Raw genomic sequence first — 18772 nt, forward strand, 5'->3', positions numbered from 1 at the left:
ATCTTTTGATTGGGATTGAAAAATCCTGACTGATTAACTGACAAGTAGTATAACAACAACAAAATAAAAATAATATTCACATAATAAATTTTACATATACGAATTTTGATTACTACATAATTTTATTGGATATATTTATATCAGATATAATTTTAAATTTTAAGAAAATATGAAGTATTAAAATACTAATGGTAGATTTTTGATTTATATCCCTTTACATATATTTAAAAAATTCTTTAAAGAGCATATAATTATTATTATTTCTATATGTTTTTTAAACATTTAATATCCCTTCAATTTACTAAAAGCTTCAATCATAGCAACAGATTTTATCATCAATGTCTTTTTTTTTCTTTATAATTCCTAAAGCTATAATATTTTAAGAATATACAAATTTCATTACATAGATATTAGAAAAAGTTTAGACAACATATTTCAGTATGTTGTATTTAAATTTTGATAATCCTGAAGTAATTTGTAAATAGAATCTTTTCCATGAATAAGATTGTTTATATTGATATTTATGAAAACTTGCAATACAGATTTCATATTATTGTTAATATATTATCAATTTTAAAATATAATGTAGACTATTTCATTAATTTCGCAACAAAATACTTGTGAATTAAACTAATAGTAAGAGCGCTGTATTTCAGTAATATGGCCATTTAAAGTAGGCAATGACTCACTTTAGACAGAATTAGATAACCTAAATAGGGTATAACAATTTGCAGGGCTTATCACACCAAGGCCAACTGAAAGAAGGACCAGAACTTTTATAAAAAAGGTTGGTCTTTAATAATCACGTATCAAATTTAGGTAAGTATGCATTTCGGGTACAAGGACCCCTCATCAGCTTACAAACACATGGTAACAACGTAACAAATACAATATCAATAACCTGCCAATACAACGGGATAACCAACATATGCAGTGCACTGCATTTACAATTTCTCAATGTAACCCATACACTAAAACTAAAATATCAAGTATAAATTATAATACAATGACAATGTGGTATTACATATTATCTGGGACCAGTAAATGTTTTAGTTTCTCCGACATTTTCCAAATTCTGGTAGACGGTTACATCTTATTAAAACCAATTGGTTTCCAGATTTTAACACAAACAAAATACATCTGATCTATAAGCCTTNATATATTATCAATTTTAAAATACTTTTATATGAGTTATAGATGTGCAAAAAAATAATAGAATGTTTTAACATTTTTTAGTTTAAATTTTATAATGGAAATGTTTCTTATTCAGAAATATAATCTTCTTGAGAATAATATTTTTATATATCTATATTAGTGAGCATTTACAATAAATTTTTACATTTTATTTAAGAATAAAAATGTAACTTTTAAAAATAAAAACATATAACTAAAACTTAAACTATTATCTAAAAAATAAAATTAAAAATTTTGAGTTCTTGTAATTTTTTATGAATAAGCTAGAATTATTACAGCTTTCTTTATATACAATTATATAAAGCTAAAAAAAAAAAGTATAGCTTTATATAATTGCACTAGCTTTTTACGTTTGAACACAATTCGGAGGTTGCATTTTAAATGAATGCATAATTTAGTTTTTCAATAACAGGTAAAATATGGTAAGAAGTTTGTGTCATATTTCAAAGATAACAGATGGCTGATACTTAAAATGAATTTTCATATTGTTATTAAATTTTTATTTTAAACAAAATTATTAAAGTTCCTAGAGATTTTCATTACATATTTGGCATAGCAATATGTAAATTAAAATTTCCAAGTTATTAAATAACCAATTAATTACAGTTGACCCTCCTATAACGCGGGTTCATATAATGCAGATTCATATATCGCGGCGAAAAAATTGCGATTGTATTCGTATAAAGATACTAAAAGAGACTTGCAAAATGCTGTAAAATGTCATCGCTGACTCGTGTTGCGACAGGATTGGTCGAATCTGGACCAATAGTGGACGAGCAGCCAAACTACTTACATGCTACAGAGAGTTTAGGCAAGTAAGTTGAGTTTACTATTGTCTGTACAGTATATAAATTAAGTACCATAAGTCTAACACAGTACTGTAATTTTATACATTTCTTGTGAAAAAAACATTTCTTATTCAATGTTAAAAATTATTTCTATTAATGATGTCTCCAAAGTTCAACGAATTTTTTGCAGAAAAATAACTTATCAGAAAATGCACCCACCGTTTGGTGCACTGCTCCGCGACGAAAACAAGCTTAAGCAATGGCATCATCGAACGGTGCACACTCAGTAAGTAATCCTACAATTTTTTGTTTATAGCATAGTTTATACGGATTATTCCCAAAAAATTATACTTGTTTTGGAAATGTTGAGTCAAATTAGTCTAGAATCAATTAATTTTATGGAAGAAAACCTTTCAAACAGCCATAGTCCATATACTGCACATGTGCCAGGCTGTGATTGGCTCATGTATTTAAGGATTCCTACAATGTGAAATTCTTATAAAGTGGAACATATCTACTGTGTTATAGGGGGGTCGACTGTATTATAAAACAATAATGTGTTAATTCTAGTAATCATTGGATAAATTTTTTGACTCGTACCAATCGTATCAATCAGAACAGATTGTTATGATTGGTATCATCAGATGGTATTATTCTTCAAATTATATTGGCATTTTATTTTGAATTTGTAAAATTTGCCTTTATAATTTGTATAGAATCATTTTAACAGTGCTGACTTGTTTCAAAACTAATTTAATAACCAACAAAGTAATTTACTAGCTAAAAACATTTTTCATATATGTTTTTTGATTTTAAAAATATTGCAATTCAGAAGAAAAGAAAATTATTAACTGAAACATATTTTTGTGTTAATATGGTCAAAATTGTATTTCTCAATTAAGTTTGTGGCATCTAACGCAATGAAATAGATGCTGAGTATTCGAGAAATTTATAAAAATAGTAATTTCATAACAGGATTGTATACAAATACTACAAATTTTCAATGTCTAATTTCTTAATACTTGATAAAATTTACTTAAGAAATTATATAAATGAAAAAATTGCTTTAGATCACTGTATATTTGAGTACCTAATGTTCAGTCAATATTAAGTGTAAAGACTAGTATAAATAGATTAAAACAATTATGGAATGGCAAGAATTATAAATAAAAAATTCTCATTCTATAAAGAGTAAATATTTCTTATATAAATGAATTAAAATAGAAATATCAATAAAATATTGATTATTAATTACAAAACTGTGCAACCACAACAACATGTTTGTGGGTAATCAGGAGCATAAACTTTATGCTCAAAGCCATAAATGTTGAAAGAACTTTCAAAATTCTTCCATCGATAATATACTGTAGAAATTGGAATAATACGGACTTCATGGCGCTTTAAAAAACAAAAATATTCTATTAAATATTATATATCAAAAATATTCTATTTCTTGGAAACAACAATATGGAGAGAAAAAGATATCATACCTGCATAAGTAATTTTTCAGTAACAAAATATGAAGAATGTTGTTGGATGAGTTGTAAGGAAGCCATATTAATAGTTGTATCAGGAAAATGATCAATTGGTTTCAACTGTAATCAAAAACATATATATATATATATATATTAATAAATGCAGGAATAAATTTTGGGAATGTAATAAATATACTAAATATATATTTAATTTCATATTTTCAAGAAACTTTTTTCATTTAATTATACCTTTCTAAAGTTTAGTAACTCATTAATTTAAAAATTTAATATTAAAATAAATGAAATTTAAATATAAAAATTTCTCCTCAGTATCTGAGAAAAAAGTATATTTTCAGAAAACTGTTTTTATTCTTGAAAATTAACATAACGTCACTTAAAAAAATAAAAAATAATTAGTTGTGGTAATTGTCTATGTTGAATTTACTTAATTATAAAGACAATATATAATATTAGTTATAAATATTATTTTAAAAAAAACTCTAAAAAAATAAGATCAAGCTAGAAATACTAGATAAATCAAAAGATAACTTTGCTAAATTGATAGTATGATGTTGAGATTTATGAAACATTCTTGAAAAATAATATAATGTACTGTACATTAAATTCTTTCAGAAAATATGAACAAAAAATAATTTAAAATATAGAAAATAAGGGAAAATTAATATAAGACATACAAACAAAGAATTAGTTATTTCAAAATACTTAATTGCTACTAAGAAAACATCTTATTGACATTAAAATCTGAGAAGTGAGAATGAGTAAAATTTACTTCACTAAACTAATCATCAATCTTGAATGTCAGTTGTTGTTTAAATCAATTATAAATTTTAAAAATACTCCAATATTTCAAATTTTACAAATTTACATTTCACTTGCAAGGATTTTACATTTACCTGTCTGATTCAAATACAAATTTAAAAACTAAATGAAACACAAATTGCTCATTTTTGTATTTTTGTTTTCATTTATTTATTTTTTACTTTATGATTATAACACTTACGTGTTGTGGCGTGAAGTGACATTGTATTATATTTTTTACCTATAGATAAGCATTAAGAACCTCATAATAAAATTTAATTCATAATTTTGAGAATTGGTTATATCTTCAAAATAGAATTTATGTTGTTTCTATATGGAATAATTAATTAAGTGCCTTATGTTAAAATTTCTGTGCATTTGCAATTAGTCAAAATTTTTTTATAGAACTAACTGGATTAATCTTGTAACAATGCTATTTATGTAACTCAGTGTTTCTCAACCTCTAACAAATCATTGCCCCCTTCAACGTAGGATTGCCCTCTTCAATGAAACCGTTACGTAGTATCGCCCCCTTCACTTCAAAATTCCGATGCCGAGGGCCAAGGCTAATGCCAAATTCATACTGCATTGAACAGACTAGTGACTAGTATAATGTTATTTGTTTAATTATTGTACGATATAACGAATAAAATATCTAATTATTCTTAATATAATGTTTTACTGTATTGTCCAGAAAATTGTTTTTCACCCCCAAAATATAAATTGTTACAAATCGCCCCCTCAACATGGAAAAACGCCCACATGGGGGCAATATTGCCCCCGTTGAGAAACACTGATGTAACTTAAAGTTGTTTATTTGTAAATAATTACAAAAAGCCTCTTAAAAAAAAATTACAGCTGCTGGTTAAACTTTTTACCATCATTTATTTTAACAAAATTCTTATCCACAAATATTGCTATTAACTGAACAATCTAAGCTTCAGTATGCAAAAATTACTTTTATTTTCCAAGATAAAAACACAAAAATGTTTTCCTCATAAATTCAAAATTACCTCATACCTACTTCTTTGCAGAATTTTAGCAAAAGATAGAAATCTGCAGAAATTTTGAAACTTTCTGACTTATAAAATTCCACTCTAAAAGGAGAGTTTTAAATTTTTTAATGATATGTGCTTTTTATCCTTAATTACTGATGTAATTCGGATTTAATTAAGTGCTGATGAGATTGAGCACTTGATTTTGCATAAATTTAAGAAATTTTTAGGCCTAATTCTCTGTTCTGATTGTTAAGAAAACATTGAATAGAAAACAGATTGAATATCAGCTTTCCTGTCAACAGCCGTAATAAAAGTATAACATCAGAGCATTACAATAAACAGGCTCTGGTTAAAGGAAGATTAGGCGGACTATCGAACAGATAAACAGAATGAAACTTGCAACTTTTGAACCATATATGGCAATGACAGCTGCATTTCAGCAATGTTATAGCATCAATGATAGACACCTCTGACATCACATCTGCAGATTCATTATTAAACATCTGATCACCTGATCATTTTTCCAGGCTAAAAACAAATATAAGGATGCAGTACCTGCACTTCAGGGCATTTGTCCTAGTTCTACTTTCTATAAGTGCCACACTGATCTCCATAGAATAGACCTGACCCTGTCACAGGAGAAGACAACAGTTCAACAACTTGGTTCCACTTCCACTTGACAGAACGAACATCATGTATGCCTCCACAATGATTGAGACTCACATCTCTCAAAGGTATTTAAATTAGACCATTGTAAACTCTCTCTCAATCTACATAGCTTAGGTAGATAGAAATTAGTAGACAGTAACGGACTGTCGGTGTGAGTGCCATATGGAAGTAGACTAATTGCGTTGAGTTATATAGTTATTCGCTATATATATCATATTCAATTGTATGTTATGTAGTTCTTTGTATATCTTAGATTTAGTTAAAATAAACTTGTGTTATACATTGTTTATGGCCTATCTTCTTTGGAAAACCAGACACCGATTGACTTGCTTATCGACCGCCCCACTCAATAATTTAAGACCCTCCTACTCAACCTTTGTGTATAATACACGAGTTAGGATGTGTTTAACTCTATCCTAACTGGTGTCAGCATCCTGACATTGGCCAGATCTTGCAATCCCACCAACAATTCATAGAAGAGCCATCCAGAAGACAACAAGACAGGTTTTACCAACCTGGGGCTGATCAAGGGTTAGGAATCCCCTACCTGTAGCTAATCTCACACTTATATTATACCTTTGTCCACTTTGAACATTCTTGTGAACTATGACTTGTTATACTGAAAGAAGAGAAACACACAGTTTCCAATTAAAATATATTTTACAAGATTACATTACAAATAAATATATTTTAATTGGAAATTGTGTGTTTCTTTTCTCTCGGTATAACAAGTTCTAGTTCACAAGTACGTCTAAAGTGGACAAAAGTATAAGATAGTTTTGAATGATTACATTAGTGATTTATGTTCAAAAATTTGCATGAACATTCATGAATATAAAAGCATATATAAGATGTAATAGATAAAAATATGTCACTAAAATTAGTTCAGTTAATTCCATACCTGATTGCAAATCTAAAATATAAATTTTAAGGCATGTAAGACAACTAAATGAATTATTCCCCATAAAAATATTTTTACATAAATTCTATTCTCAAAATCCAATCAATTTGCCAGTCTGTTGTGACTAAAATTCTACTTTACATTTTTTAATTCTTGCTTATAAACAAAATAAAAAAATTATTTTAAAGTTTTCATTCTTAGATATTTAATTCATTTTTATTTTACAAAAATTAGAAATTGTGCTTTTAGTTCTAAAAGTTTGAGAGCAATTTCCAAAATACATTTTTCAAATTGACAAATCCTAAGTAATAAAGATAAAAATGTTCTTATTCTTTTGTATTTAAATTTTTTTCCATAAGCTGGACTATAAAATATAAAGACTATTGTGAGATAGCAGAAATTCCTATATTAGAACTAGTCTTTAATAGTAACATTGTGCGAGTTATGCAACGATTGTTGTTCGTAGCTACCTGAGAAAGTCTCCCGTTACATTTTCTCGAAGGCAACATGACACTTTCTCGTGAACTATTAACCTTTGCACAGCCGAAATCGTCGGTGGATATCACCAGAGACAGCCGAAAAGAGTTAGTCACCGTTTTAGTCCTCAGAGAGGAAAGAAGTCGTCGCCCATTTGATCGTAGTCCATAGGATCGTCACCCATTTAATAATCGCCCATAGGATATCCTTTTTTGTGTGTGGGTTAGTGCATGATCGAGTCTGGATAAATCAAAAGGGACATTTTGACTGGATATTTCACCCCGGGATATATACTGAAAAAGCCCATAAGACGAAATATTACCTTGTTCTCTTATTCAACACGACCCGACCGGGATATCTATTACCAAAGGTATTTATCACCACGCAAACATATGTGAATTCTCTCTCTTTGCGACAATACTTTATCCAATTTATTTTAAAATAAACCCTTGTTAATTGTTAAGTGTATCTCAGTCACTTCCACATGTTGTCTCTCCATCGGTTAACCTTACAAATCCGTCTGACCACGTATGGGACCACTCACGCGATGGTGTGATGTAATCGCCATCTCAGCTTCCGTGTTCCGTTAAACACGGTGGTGTCAATCCTGACAAGGCACTACGGAAGTGCCGACCAGAAAGGTCACACTATAAATTGGGCATTATCTTTTTAAATGTATGATAATCAGATTTTAACTTTTATTATTCATATATGTTACTTTAAACAAGAAAAAATATAACAAAAAACCTTTGGATGTTCTTCTGAGAGCACAACTTGGCCAGATACATTTTTCAATTTTTCATCTGGGACTGAAGCTCGATCGACAATATGTTCATCTACATGATTAGTCCTAAAAAATAACAAAATTGTTTTCACCATAATATAAAACGTTTTAGAACATTAAAATATATTGTATTTATTACAATTCATGTTTAAAATAATTTAAATTTTAATGTTCTTTAACTGAAGAAATAGCAAAATCTGTTTTAATATAAGAATCTTATTTAAACAGAATATAAAATCCAGAAGACAAATATTTGAATAATTATAGGAATTTCTTGACTCTTATAATTGTTTGAGGTTTTATCTTTTGAAGAAATAGTGAAATGCAATATAAAAGTATCACATTAAAAAAACTATAAGCATATCTGACTAAAAATAATGAATGAAAATCTATAATTTATGAAACAATAACTATGAAAGAGATTATACAGTTACTATTAAATACATAGGAAGAACAAAGAGAAATCTAAAGAAAAGGACTGATGAGAACTAAATAAGATATTTTAAAAACGGCCAAAACATTAGCTAAATAGGCTTTAACAAAAATGTGGTATTAAATAGAGCAAAGCTAAAATTATATGAATAGAAAAACTGTATCCTATAGGAACTGCTGAAAAACTTAGAACAAAAAACTAAGAAATGTTAAATTGTAGTTAATAAAAATTATAGTCAAGAAAGAAATTATAGATTTAGATCTGTGGATATAAAAACTTTAACTTACAATGATACAAAAATAAACAAAATAATTTAATTTCATATATTCAATATTATAGATTTATATATAATCCAAACTTGATATATGCTGATACAGCCTGATAAGAACTGTTTAATTACTATGGATTTAGCTAATCTTACAATTTAAGACAGAATGCAAATAAATATACTACCACAACTTTGTGAGGAAAACTTGGTGGTATACCTAAAATTGAAAAAATTGCTAGAATAGAAATAATACTTTTTCATAAGCAGCACTACCATAAACACTATGATACTGGTATGCAATTTAGAGATTATTATCTCAAATATTCTGTTTTTCCTTGTTTTTTTTTTATTTTATTTCCATTAATAGTTGTTTCTAGCTGTAATTATAAATAAACAAAATAGAAAAAAAAATATTTCGTCACAGAACTGTCACAAATATTTCTTTTTCTATTTTGCTTATTTGTAAATAGTGTGTGTCAAAAAATCCAAAACAGCAGCTAAACAAAAAAATATTTATATTGCTTCATTTTATTTCTGTTTTATTTATCACTAGCTAACCCAGTGCTTCGCCCGCACAGATTTTGCAATTTGATAGAAATAACCCTCTCTTGAAAAATCATCCCAGTGATTCATCACATAAGCCACTATTTCTGTGCATACTTCTTTGGCCATCACTTGAATGTNTAATTTGAACAGAGACAGGCAATAAAAAATATAAAATGTCCTAAGTAGTAGACAAGTGCTATTAATATCTGGCTCTGTAACAAAATCATAGAAAAAAAATACACTCACTGATATAAAAAGTTACACATCAAGAAGGAAGCATTGGAATTGAATAAAACTTTAGTGTAAATGTAATGATGACAGTATATCATAGTAAAGTGACAGTTTCCAATGAAACAGTAGTGTAATTTATAAAGAAAACCTTTAAAACTAAATCCAAGATAAAAAGTTATCGCAGAAAATAATCATTATATCTAGTTTTCATTGTTGTTTTTAAGAAAAATATCACATTCATTAAATAAATATAATTTTAAATAAACCTAAAAAAGATATAAAATCGTTCATATAAAAATGTATGTGATTTGAATTTATTATGCTTTTTATGTTTAAATTAAAATAATAAATATTAAGATAGATGTAACATCTTTTAAGAAATTATTTCAAATTCTAAATATCAAACGAGCAATTATTTATTGTGACATCATCAAAATGCTGGGCTGCAATTTTTAATTTATTTAATTTAAGATATATGTTCTCCACCTCAAATTAGTACTGTAGTGTGTTGCCACTGTATGTCATACTTTTCCATTAGCAATGGAGTTGTGCTAGTCATCTATCTAACTTCTTTCAAGGTAAAAGTTTTGAATTGAAATAACTTGACTTCTGGTTTGCATCAAAATCATATATAGTTAATCAGGGTCTCCTCCTCTACGCTTTCGATATCTAGTCTTGACTTTCTTGTATCTAACTCCATTCTTGAGATTAAGAAAAAACAGATGGACAGACGGATGATAGCGTGAATTTATAGGTCTACAATTTTTTCAATTGCAGCCCAATGACTGAAACTGTTGTTTCATCATTAATGAAGAGACCAACTGTGAAGTCTGAATATGATGAAAAGTAAATTTTTGATTATGTAGAATTTAGATATTTGTTTTTCTTCTTAAAATAAATGAAATTGTTGAAAATTTAAATATAAAACTCAGATTATAAATGTTATATATTTGTGACATTGATTAATGACTGAAATTTCTTTTCAATGAACAGATTACACTATTTCAAGATGCAACCTTAAAAAGTCTTTAAATAGCTAGTATTGTAGATCCAAAACAGAAGTATACAATACTAAAACAAAAGTTCTAAGTATCATTTATTAACATATTTGCAATTATGAATGCATTTTGTGGCTAAATCATTGGTATGAAATTATTTATAGTTAAAAGTATGTTTGTAAATGGTGTGTACCAATAAAGAGTAAATTATGTTAAAATTTTACCAATTTATATGAAGTTGTATAAAGCATTTTATCTGTCCAGTTCCAGTGCAGCATTTACATGCTGACATTCCATCCCCATTACATTTCCAACATCTGAAAAGTTAATGAGAGATTATTAAATCAATTTCAATTTTGTGGATTTTGAAAAGTTATAAATTCTAATTATTGAATTTTTTATAAAAAACAAAGCTTTATAATTATGACTTAAAACTTACCTCTGACGACCAGTTCCATGACATTGGAAGCATCTCTCACTCTCACCTTGAAATGAACTTCTACGTCCATCTCCATGACATGAATAGCAGTATTCCTAACAAGAAACCTAGTTTATTATTATTTTTAATGACATTATAAACTAAAGCATTTAATTTAAACTTTAAATCATAAAAGTATTATTCAAAAGTCTTATTTTCTTAATTTTAATTAGATTATAACTGGTTCTAAAGTGTAACCACACTAGCCAAATATGGTTACTTAAACAATTATGTATAGCTACCAGACATAAATATCAAAAACTTTTATAAAAGTTCTAAAAACTTTTATAAAAGTTTTTGATATTTATGTCTTTTGATATTTAGTTTTTATAAAAGTGATTAAACAGTACTAGATACAAGTGTCTGGTGTATTTATAAATATGGTTTCTAAATATAAAATTAAATTCAAGAAAAATTGCAGCAAGATCTAGGCTTTATTTATGACCAAGCAATATTTTGTATTTTTCCTTACAGAATGATGTAAGTATAACTCAGATCATATTATAATCAACTTAACATACTAGAATAACCTACCCAACCATTTCCCGAACAAGTGAAACATCGTTTCCGCCCTACTCCGCCACAAGTATGGCATGTTTTAACGACTGCGGTATGAGGCACTTCAATTTGGGTACTACTGTTTTGAAACAATGCAGGAGGTGAAGCTGGAAGATTCCAAGGTAGAGTAGGTGTACCACTAGAAATGCTGCTAATGGGATCACCTATATTAAAACAAAATTCTGATTAAAATATATACTTATTTTTGTAGATTTTTAATGAAATTTAGATTATAATTAAAGCACCATAATAAATAGTTTATTAATTACATAATTCACCTGTATATGGTTCAAAGGTCCACGAAGTTTGTCTCTTTTCTGTGAAACTTTCAAGGGTATACTAAAAATAATGTAATAATTTTAAATCATATGGTATTTTTAGATTTTAAAGTAAAAATAAAAATATGTTACAATACATGAAAGGCACAAGAATGATTGATTTTAGTAATGGACATATCCCGTGCCACAGATTTTCCATAGCAACAATGTCTCGATACATATTTATTCAAAGCTTGCCGAGCTTCTTTCTCTGTTAGTTTTGGCTCACTAGAAAAATCATTATGTAAGGAAACCATATCTAAATTATTTATTTAAAAAAATAAAGTTTACCATGTCAAAGGTAATCTATTTAAATTTTCTTCATCTTCTGGCATAACATGTGCAACTGGTGGTGGTACATCAACTGTAAAATTAAAGTATTTACAAAAAATTAACTTTCTAAAATTATTATATACTGCATGTGTTTATTAATATTTACAAAAGTATAAAATAAATATGTATGATCTGAGTAGAAATGCATATATTATAAAAAAAATGCACTGTACAATAAAGAGTACCATTTTATTATTTGGCTACCTATGGTTAAATTGTTAAAATAAAGAATTTAAAAGGAAGAAAAGGTATTTTTGAATGGTTTCCATATAACTTTGTTGCAATGCTATTATTTCAACATTAATACTTTATTAAAAAGCACCCTCTAATAATAAAAAAGCAATATATTTTATATAATAAATAAGTACACAGTAAATTTACATCTGTAAATATTCTCCTGATTCAAATACATGCATCATATGCAACTAATTTTTTAGAAAAATATTGTTTTTCGAATGACTTAGAGAATATATCTTTTAAATATTAATGAAAACTACTTACTACTTACTGCTCTACGCATTATCAATATAGACAAGCAATTATTTATTGTGACGTCCTAACGTGGGATGAAATTTTTTCATCACAATGCTCTCAATTTTAGTAGTGGCTTGCCCCTGTACATCATACTTTTCCTGTTAACAATAGAGTCATGCCTGTCATCTATCTAACTCCATTCAAGAGAAATTTTTTGAATTGAAATAACATGACTTTCAGCTTGCATGGAAAGATTGTATACAGTTAATTGGGGCCTTCTGCCCCTAAGCTTTCTATATCTGGTTTTGACTTTCATCTACGTAACTCCGTCCTCAAGATTACGGAAGGACAGACAGATATATAAATGGATACTAGTGGAAATTTATAGGTCTGCAACTTTTAAAAATTGCAGCCCAAAAATTTAATTACAACCATCTTGTATATTTAATATTCAGTCTTGTGTTAATTTATAAAACTATATTTACTTATTTCCTAATTTTTACACAAATAAATGCAATGATTATTATGCACCATTAACATAAAGCAAAGTTATAATCTTAATTCTTTCAATAAAAACGGATTGAAATATTTTAGAATATTTTCTATTAGAAATGCTAAAATGAGTACTAAAATAATTAGGATGTTGTCGTCTTCCAATAATTTTCAAAATCAAGATTAAAAGTCAAAATAATGCACCAATTTCGGGTTAATTTGACTTATGGGAAATAACCACCTTTTCAATGCCAAGCAAATTCAACAAACAATTGATTATTTGTCTTTTTTCTGTTAGCATTTGTAAAAAGTAATCACCATTTAAATGAAAATGGCAATTTAGGGAGAAATGATCAAGTTGAATTTAGAATTTACATTTCATTCTTAATTTACAAGAGATCAATCCCCTTCAAATCAAAAGTAAAAAAATATCACATTTACGTTCATAAAATAATAAATGTTATGTTAAAAATGTATATTTTTAAATCAAACATTTTCAAGAAATAACTGAAAGATTAAAAAACTTTAATACTAAGATTTATGAATTTCAAGCTTGATGAATCTCTACATTAAAACTCAATTACCTATTTAAAGTATCAGTCTGTTGATAAGAGACTGGAAGTGATATAGTTATAACTTAATGCAAATCTCAATTTAAATCCAAATATAAATTCTGGGTCTTGTGAAGACTGATTAGAAATCTCAACTGTCTCAGAGTATTGAGTTAGTCGTATTGTGTATAATAATAAAGCAAACGCATACAAAAATATCGTTAAATGTTAAAAACCAATGTAAGTTGGCCAATATGACTAAAAAGTACATTAGTACAATTACAACAAATTAATTAGTTGAAATAGATCTTTTAAATATATGTGCACTTAATAATTTAATAAACAGACTAATTAATTAAGTAAATAAGTAATGAAATAATAATAAATGTATAATAATCAGGGATTCATAGTCTGAGTATAAGTCACTCTGACTTGTGAAAGTATAGGTAGACAGCCTACTGTAATAATGCAATAGTTCAATGTTACTAGCAACTTATTATTGTGTAAGAAGCTGCCATATTGATAAGACAGCTCCTTGCATGTAGTATGCAAACCAGTCATATACACTTCAATACTCAATAAATAAAAAAGAAAAAGCCGAGAAGAACAAGTATTAAATTCGATTCCTTTTTACCCCATGGTTGTTCATATTTGAGTCTGATGTGCCTGTTTCTATTTCATCCAGTGGTCAACTGCTTGTGACTTTTTACACTTTACTTTTTTTTACAACATGTGGGCTGGCAGAAAGTGAGCAGCAGAAGGGTATTATTATTAAGTTGTAAATTATTTAATTGTAAGTTGATGTCTATTAAGGGCAATTGCTATCAGAAACAGGCATTATTTCAAATTATTGAAAGTGTTTGTAATTCTGTTTTTAAAACGAAAAATTTGTCTTATTAGTACTTTAAACTTGCAAGAATTTGCTGTTTCTTCAATTTTTTAAAATCCAAAATATAATAACCCCAAAGAAAATACCAGTAAATGTGATATTGACAGTAAACATCTCTTGTAAAATACAATTGGAAATATGCCATATCCTGTTTATTGTATCCTGTATCCTGAAAATAATTAAAAACAATTATATATTTATTTAGTACTAATTACAGTAAAACCTGCATAAACCGGAATCACACTGTACCAAATATGTTTTTCCAGTTTGGCAGGTTTTCGTTTTAAACAGATTATTTTTTTAAAACAAAAAATCGTTCCATTCCGAAGAATATTCCCCGTTTAAGAAGGTTTCCGTTTCGGACAGGTATTACTGTATATAATTCCAGTTATTATCTCATTGGTAAAAAATAATTACATCGGAAGATAAAAATCTCATAAAATAATAGAAAAAAAAATTGCAGAATCTTTCCTTATTGTAATTCATTCCTTCACAAATGACCTGCAATCCACTTTTCACTTTATTTATATATTCGAATCTGATGAAAAAATTGTCAACATCGTATAATACGAAGCGTTAACTGGCAAAAGAAAGTAATAAATCTGTCAACGACGGGAAGAAAAATAACTTTATTTTAATGTTATTTATTCGATATTTTTTTTATCATTTAACTGCAGTAGGAACCAGTTAAAATACGTTTCAGCCAGATTATAATAAATTGTTCGGTTTACTTTCACTTCCAACAAAAATTGATCACTGACCTAAAAATAGAATTGTACCAGAAGTTTATAAAAACAAAGTTTATTTTTATTTTTTTCTTTTACCAAACAAAATTTAAATAATTTTTTGCTTTGAAGTAAAACATAAAATTACAAATTGTATATAAACAGGTATATAAAAACATAAATAAATATAGATAAAACTTTAAAATCATCATAAACCAATGCCAATACAATAAAACCTGCCAAAAACAGAACCCGAATAAAATGAAAACCTGCCTAAAACGGGAAAAAATTCTTCGGAACGGAACGAATTTTCTTACGTTAAAAAACCTGTTCAAAACGAAAACTTTCCAAACCGGAATATTTCGGTTTACACAGGTTTCACTGTATTCGAAAACTCCTCGATTATTTGGAATAATCTAAACAAACATCTGTTCAATGTTATATTTATGCCATTAATAAATAAATCTAAATTTTAATTTAACCATTTTAAATCCTATTACGGTATTGTACTATACAGTACGTGTGTATATTTATAACATAATAGCAAGCGAAGAATATTAAAAATAGCCGAAACAGAAACGAAAAATCGTGAATACTTTTAAAGATATCAGAAAACAAGTCATTTCTAGTTAATATATCTAAAGATTTTAACATATTTATTGATATGAAATATAAAGTGAGTGTACGGTCAATACTTTTTTAGACTGAACTGATGGAATAAAGCTATGCAACACTTGGGCAATCTGCCAAGTGGAGTGCGCCTATCAAGAAGATTTTCTATGAAAAACTGGAGTTACACACGTGAAAACCCACAAAAATCCACGTGACCGGTCCGTTAGTCACGCGCTAACCTGCGATTAACTACCACTGTTCAGTGTCACTTCGCCCACTGGCAGGAACGTCTGTATATTTTTGAGTTTATTAATAATAATAGTCTGTTAATTATATAGAGAAAAATTCGATTCTATGGATAAACCCCTCTAGGGATCGCGTTAAAAATTAAACGAGGAAACTGGGGATGCCCCAAAAGTTCCCCCCCAAAGAAAAATGTCTGTACAGTACGTGGAGACCTCTAATTTAAATTTTCCCGGGTCCCAAAAAGCTAAAATGCGCCACAGGATCCCGAGCGAGTGGGGTGAAGTTATGCACGTTACTACATATCGGGATATGGATCTGCGATTGAGAGCGATGTGATCGAGAAAAATGACTCATTTTGTTACAGTACTTTGTTTGTGTCCGGTCGGACGTTTCTACTGCTGCTTTCCTGTGTTTGATATGTGTTTAAGCCGCAGTCACCTAACAAGTCCATGCAACAGGCCCATAGACTAATGGAGACACAGCGCATTTAACAAATTTCTCATACACGTAGCATGCGTAGCCTTTGAAGGTCGTATATACATATACTGCATGTCTGGAAAGTACATTATTATAAGCACATAAATCATCGTGAATGTTGATTTTGTTCATTAACGTTTTTGCAAGTTTTTTTTTTTCAATCAATCTTAACGCAGTTTAGTCATGCACTGTATCATTTTCCGACTGGTTAAAGAGCGTGCATAAACAAATCAGAAGCATAGAGCAACAAGTTCTGGTACAAAATGTTCAGAAATGTCTGCACCCGCATATAATTTAACGAATTTTAGAAAAATACAAAAAACGTCCGGTAATCCGGCATCACTCTGGCCCCGTAAATGCCAGATTAACGAACTTCTGCTGGGATAATAATTGTACCGATATCAATTTAATAAAATTTTAAGTTTCGAAAATTTCTAAAAAAACTACTCATTATGAGTTAAATATTTCACTATATTTTCTACATCCAATGCCATAATTTCTTTTAAATCACAGTAAAATCCTTGTAAACCTCAATCGCGCGGTGCCAAATATTCTTCTCCGGTTTGGCAAGTCTCCGTTATGAACAGGCTTTTTTTTTTTTTAAACATAGAAAATCGCTTCGTTTAAAAGAATATTTTCCGTTTAGGCAGATTTCCGCATTCTTCGGTTCAATTTTGAACAGGGTTTACTGTAATTTAAGTATTCAAACGTAACCGTATTTTATTGAAGATAAATACTTTTTGCATTACTATTTTTAAAACTTTTAATATTACAAATTTTACTAATAACCTAATATCTTATTTTATTTAAATTAAATGTTTACAAAAATGTCTATTTTGGTTCATAATTGATTAACTAAAATACGAAATAATAAACAAACATTACTACTTTCCCGGTTCTGTTATACATAACGGAGGGAAAGTATGGCGACCGGTCAAAAAAAATTGACCCCCAAAATTTTTACATTTTTGGACTCGGGAGACCTTGAAACGTCGAGAAATGAAAAAAAAAAATCTGGCTTTTTCCCCGTATGTAGTATGTGTAGTATTTTAGTATGTGTTGGAAGGGGGACGATTTTGTTTACCCTCTTTGAAGCTTAATAACTCCTGTGATTTTTGTCGAAAATTTCTGAAATTTTGCAGGAAAGTTTGAATATTATGGGCATCGATGCTATTAAATTTTGGTGGTTAAAGGTTGAGGGGATGGAAAGATATAGGAAGGTCGTGTGTCACATCTCGAGTAGGGTGAAACTTAATAATGATTTTACTCGTTATTAGCATTTACAACTTTTTTTATCTTATTAAAACTCATCGCTACAATCAAAATTAAGCTTTTGCCATATTATAATAATTAAAAATATAAAAAGTTTTTTTAAAAAAAATGAAATATCATAACGGATGGTGCCGCACGCAGTTTTAAATGTTGCCGGGAAAGTTACGCAACTCATTACTAGATATTTTTTCCTTTGTTGTAGTACAGTATTGATAAGAAAAATAAACTATTTAGATTTACCTTAATGAAACTGTTTCAACAGAAATCGGTATAAAAACAGTAACGAATGCAAAAAAAAAAAAATGTTTATAAATATACTCACGTACTTTACATAGTTACACAAAATTAATTCAATAAAGATATCGGAATTAATGTTTAAAAAATATATATATCAGTTAAAGTTACTTTTAATTATTTTTAATTCATTACTTAAAAGGAATTTCAAACTTAAATGGGGTGGTTTTGAAACAGAGTCAAAATAAGTTTAAAGTTCCACACAGAATATAAAAATAGAAAGTGATGATATTTTTGCTTTGTAATAGAATGCAAGCGATACAAAATTTAGATATATTTTCATTTCCTTTTTATTTTTTAATATATCCGATTCTATTTCAAATGTTTACCTAAATTGAAACAGCCATGCAGAATTTCTGAATTTAGAAACGTTCAAAGTTATTGTTAGGTAAATAAACAATGAAAGAATTATCGGATTATATATTCAATAGACATAAAATTCAAACAAAATTTGTTGTTATATATATATTTTT

At 28.1% G+C, this 18772-nt stretch overlaps 1 protein-coding gene across 2 annotated transcripts in view; it reads right to left on the reverse strand.

The window, feature by feature from the left end:
• Nucleotides 1-2414: 2414 nt before the first annotated feature.
• Nucleotides 2415-18772, reverse strand: part of LOC111623765 (protein SSUH2 homolog) — a 48394-nt gene continuing 32036 nt past the window's right edge. For both annotated transcript variants that reach the window (XM_023366461.1, XM_023366462.1), the window contains 9 exons: nt 12226-12298; nt 12033-12162; nt 11896-11956; nt 11594-11781; nt 11021-11115; nt 10806-10898; nt 8069-8171; nt 3473-3577; nt 2415-3380 (listed from right to left, as the gene is read on the reverse strand). In XM_023366461.1, the coding sequence (XP_023222229.1) occupies nt 3234-3380; nt 3473-3577; nt 8069-8171; nt 10806-10898; nt 11021-11115; nt 11594-11781; nt 11896-11956; nt 12033-12162; nt 12226-12298 (995 nt within the window). In that variant the 3' untranslated portion in view covers nt 2415-3233. The remainder of the gene's footprint in view (nt 3381-3472; nt 3578-8068; nt 8172-10805; nt 10899-11020; nt 11116-11593; nt 11782-11895; nt 11957-12032; nt 12163-12225; nt 12299-18772) is intronic.

Source organism: Centruroides sculpturatus, unplaced genomic scaffold (assembly GCF_000671375.1).
Source record: "Centruroides sculpturatus isolate CEXI.00-Female unplaced genomic scaffold, Cexi_2.0 scaffold120, whole genome shotgun sequence".
Classification (NCBI taxonomy): domain Eukaryota; kingdom Metazoa; phylum Arthropoda; class Arachnida; order Scorpiones; family Buthidae; genus Centruroides; species Centruroides sculpturatus.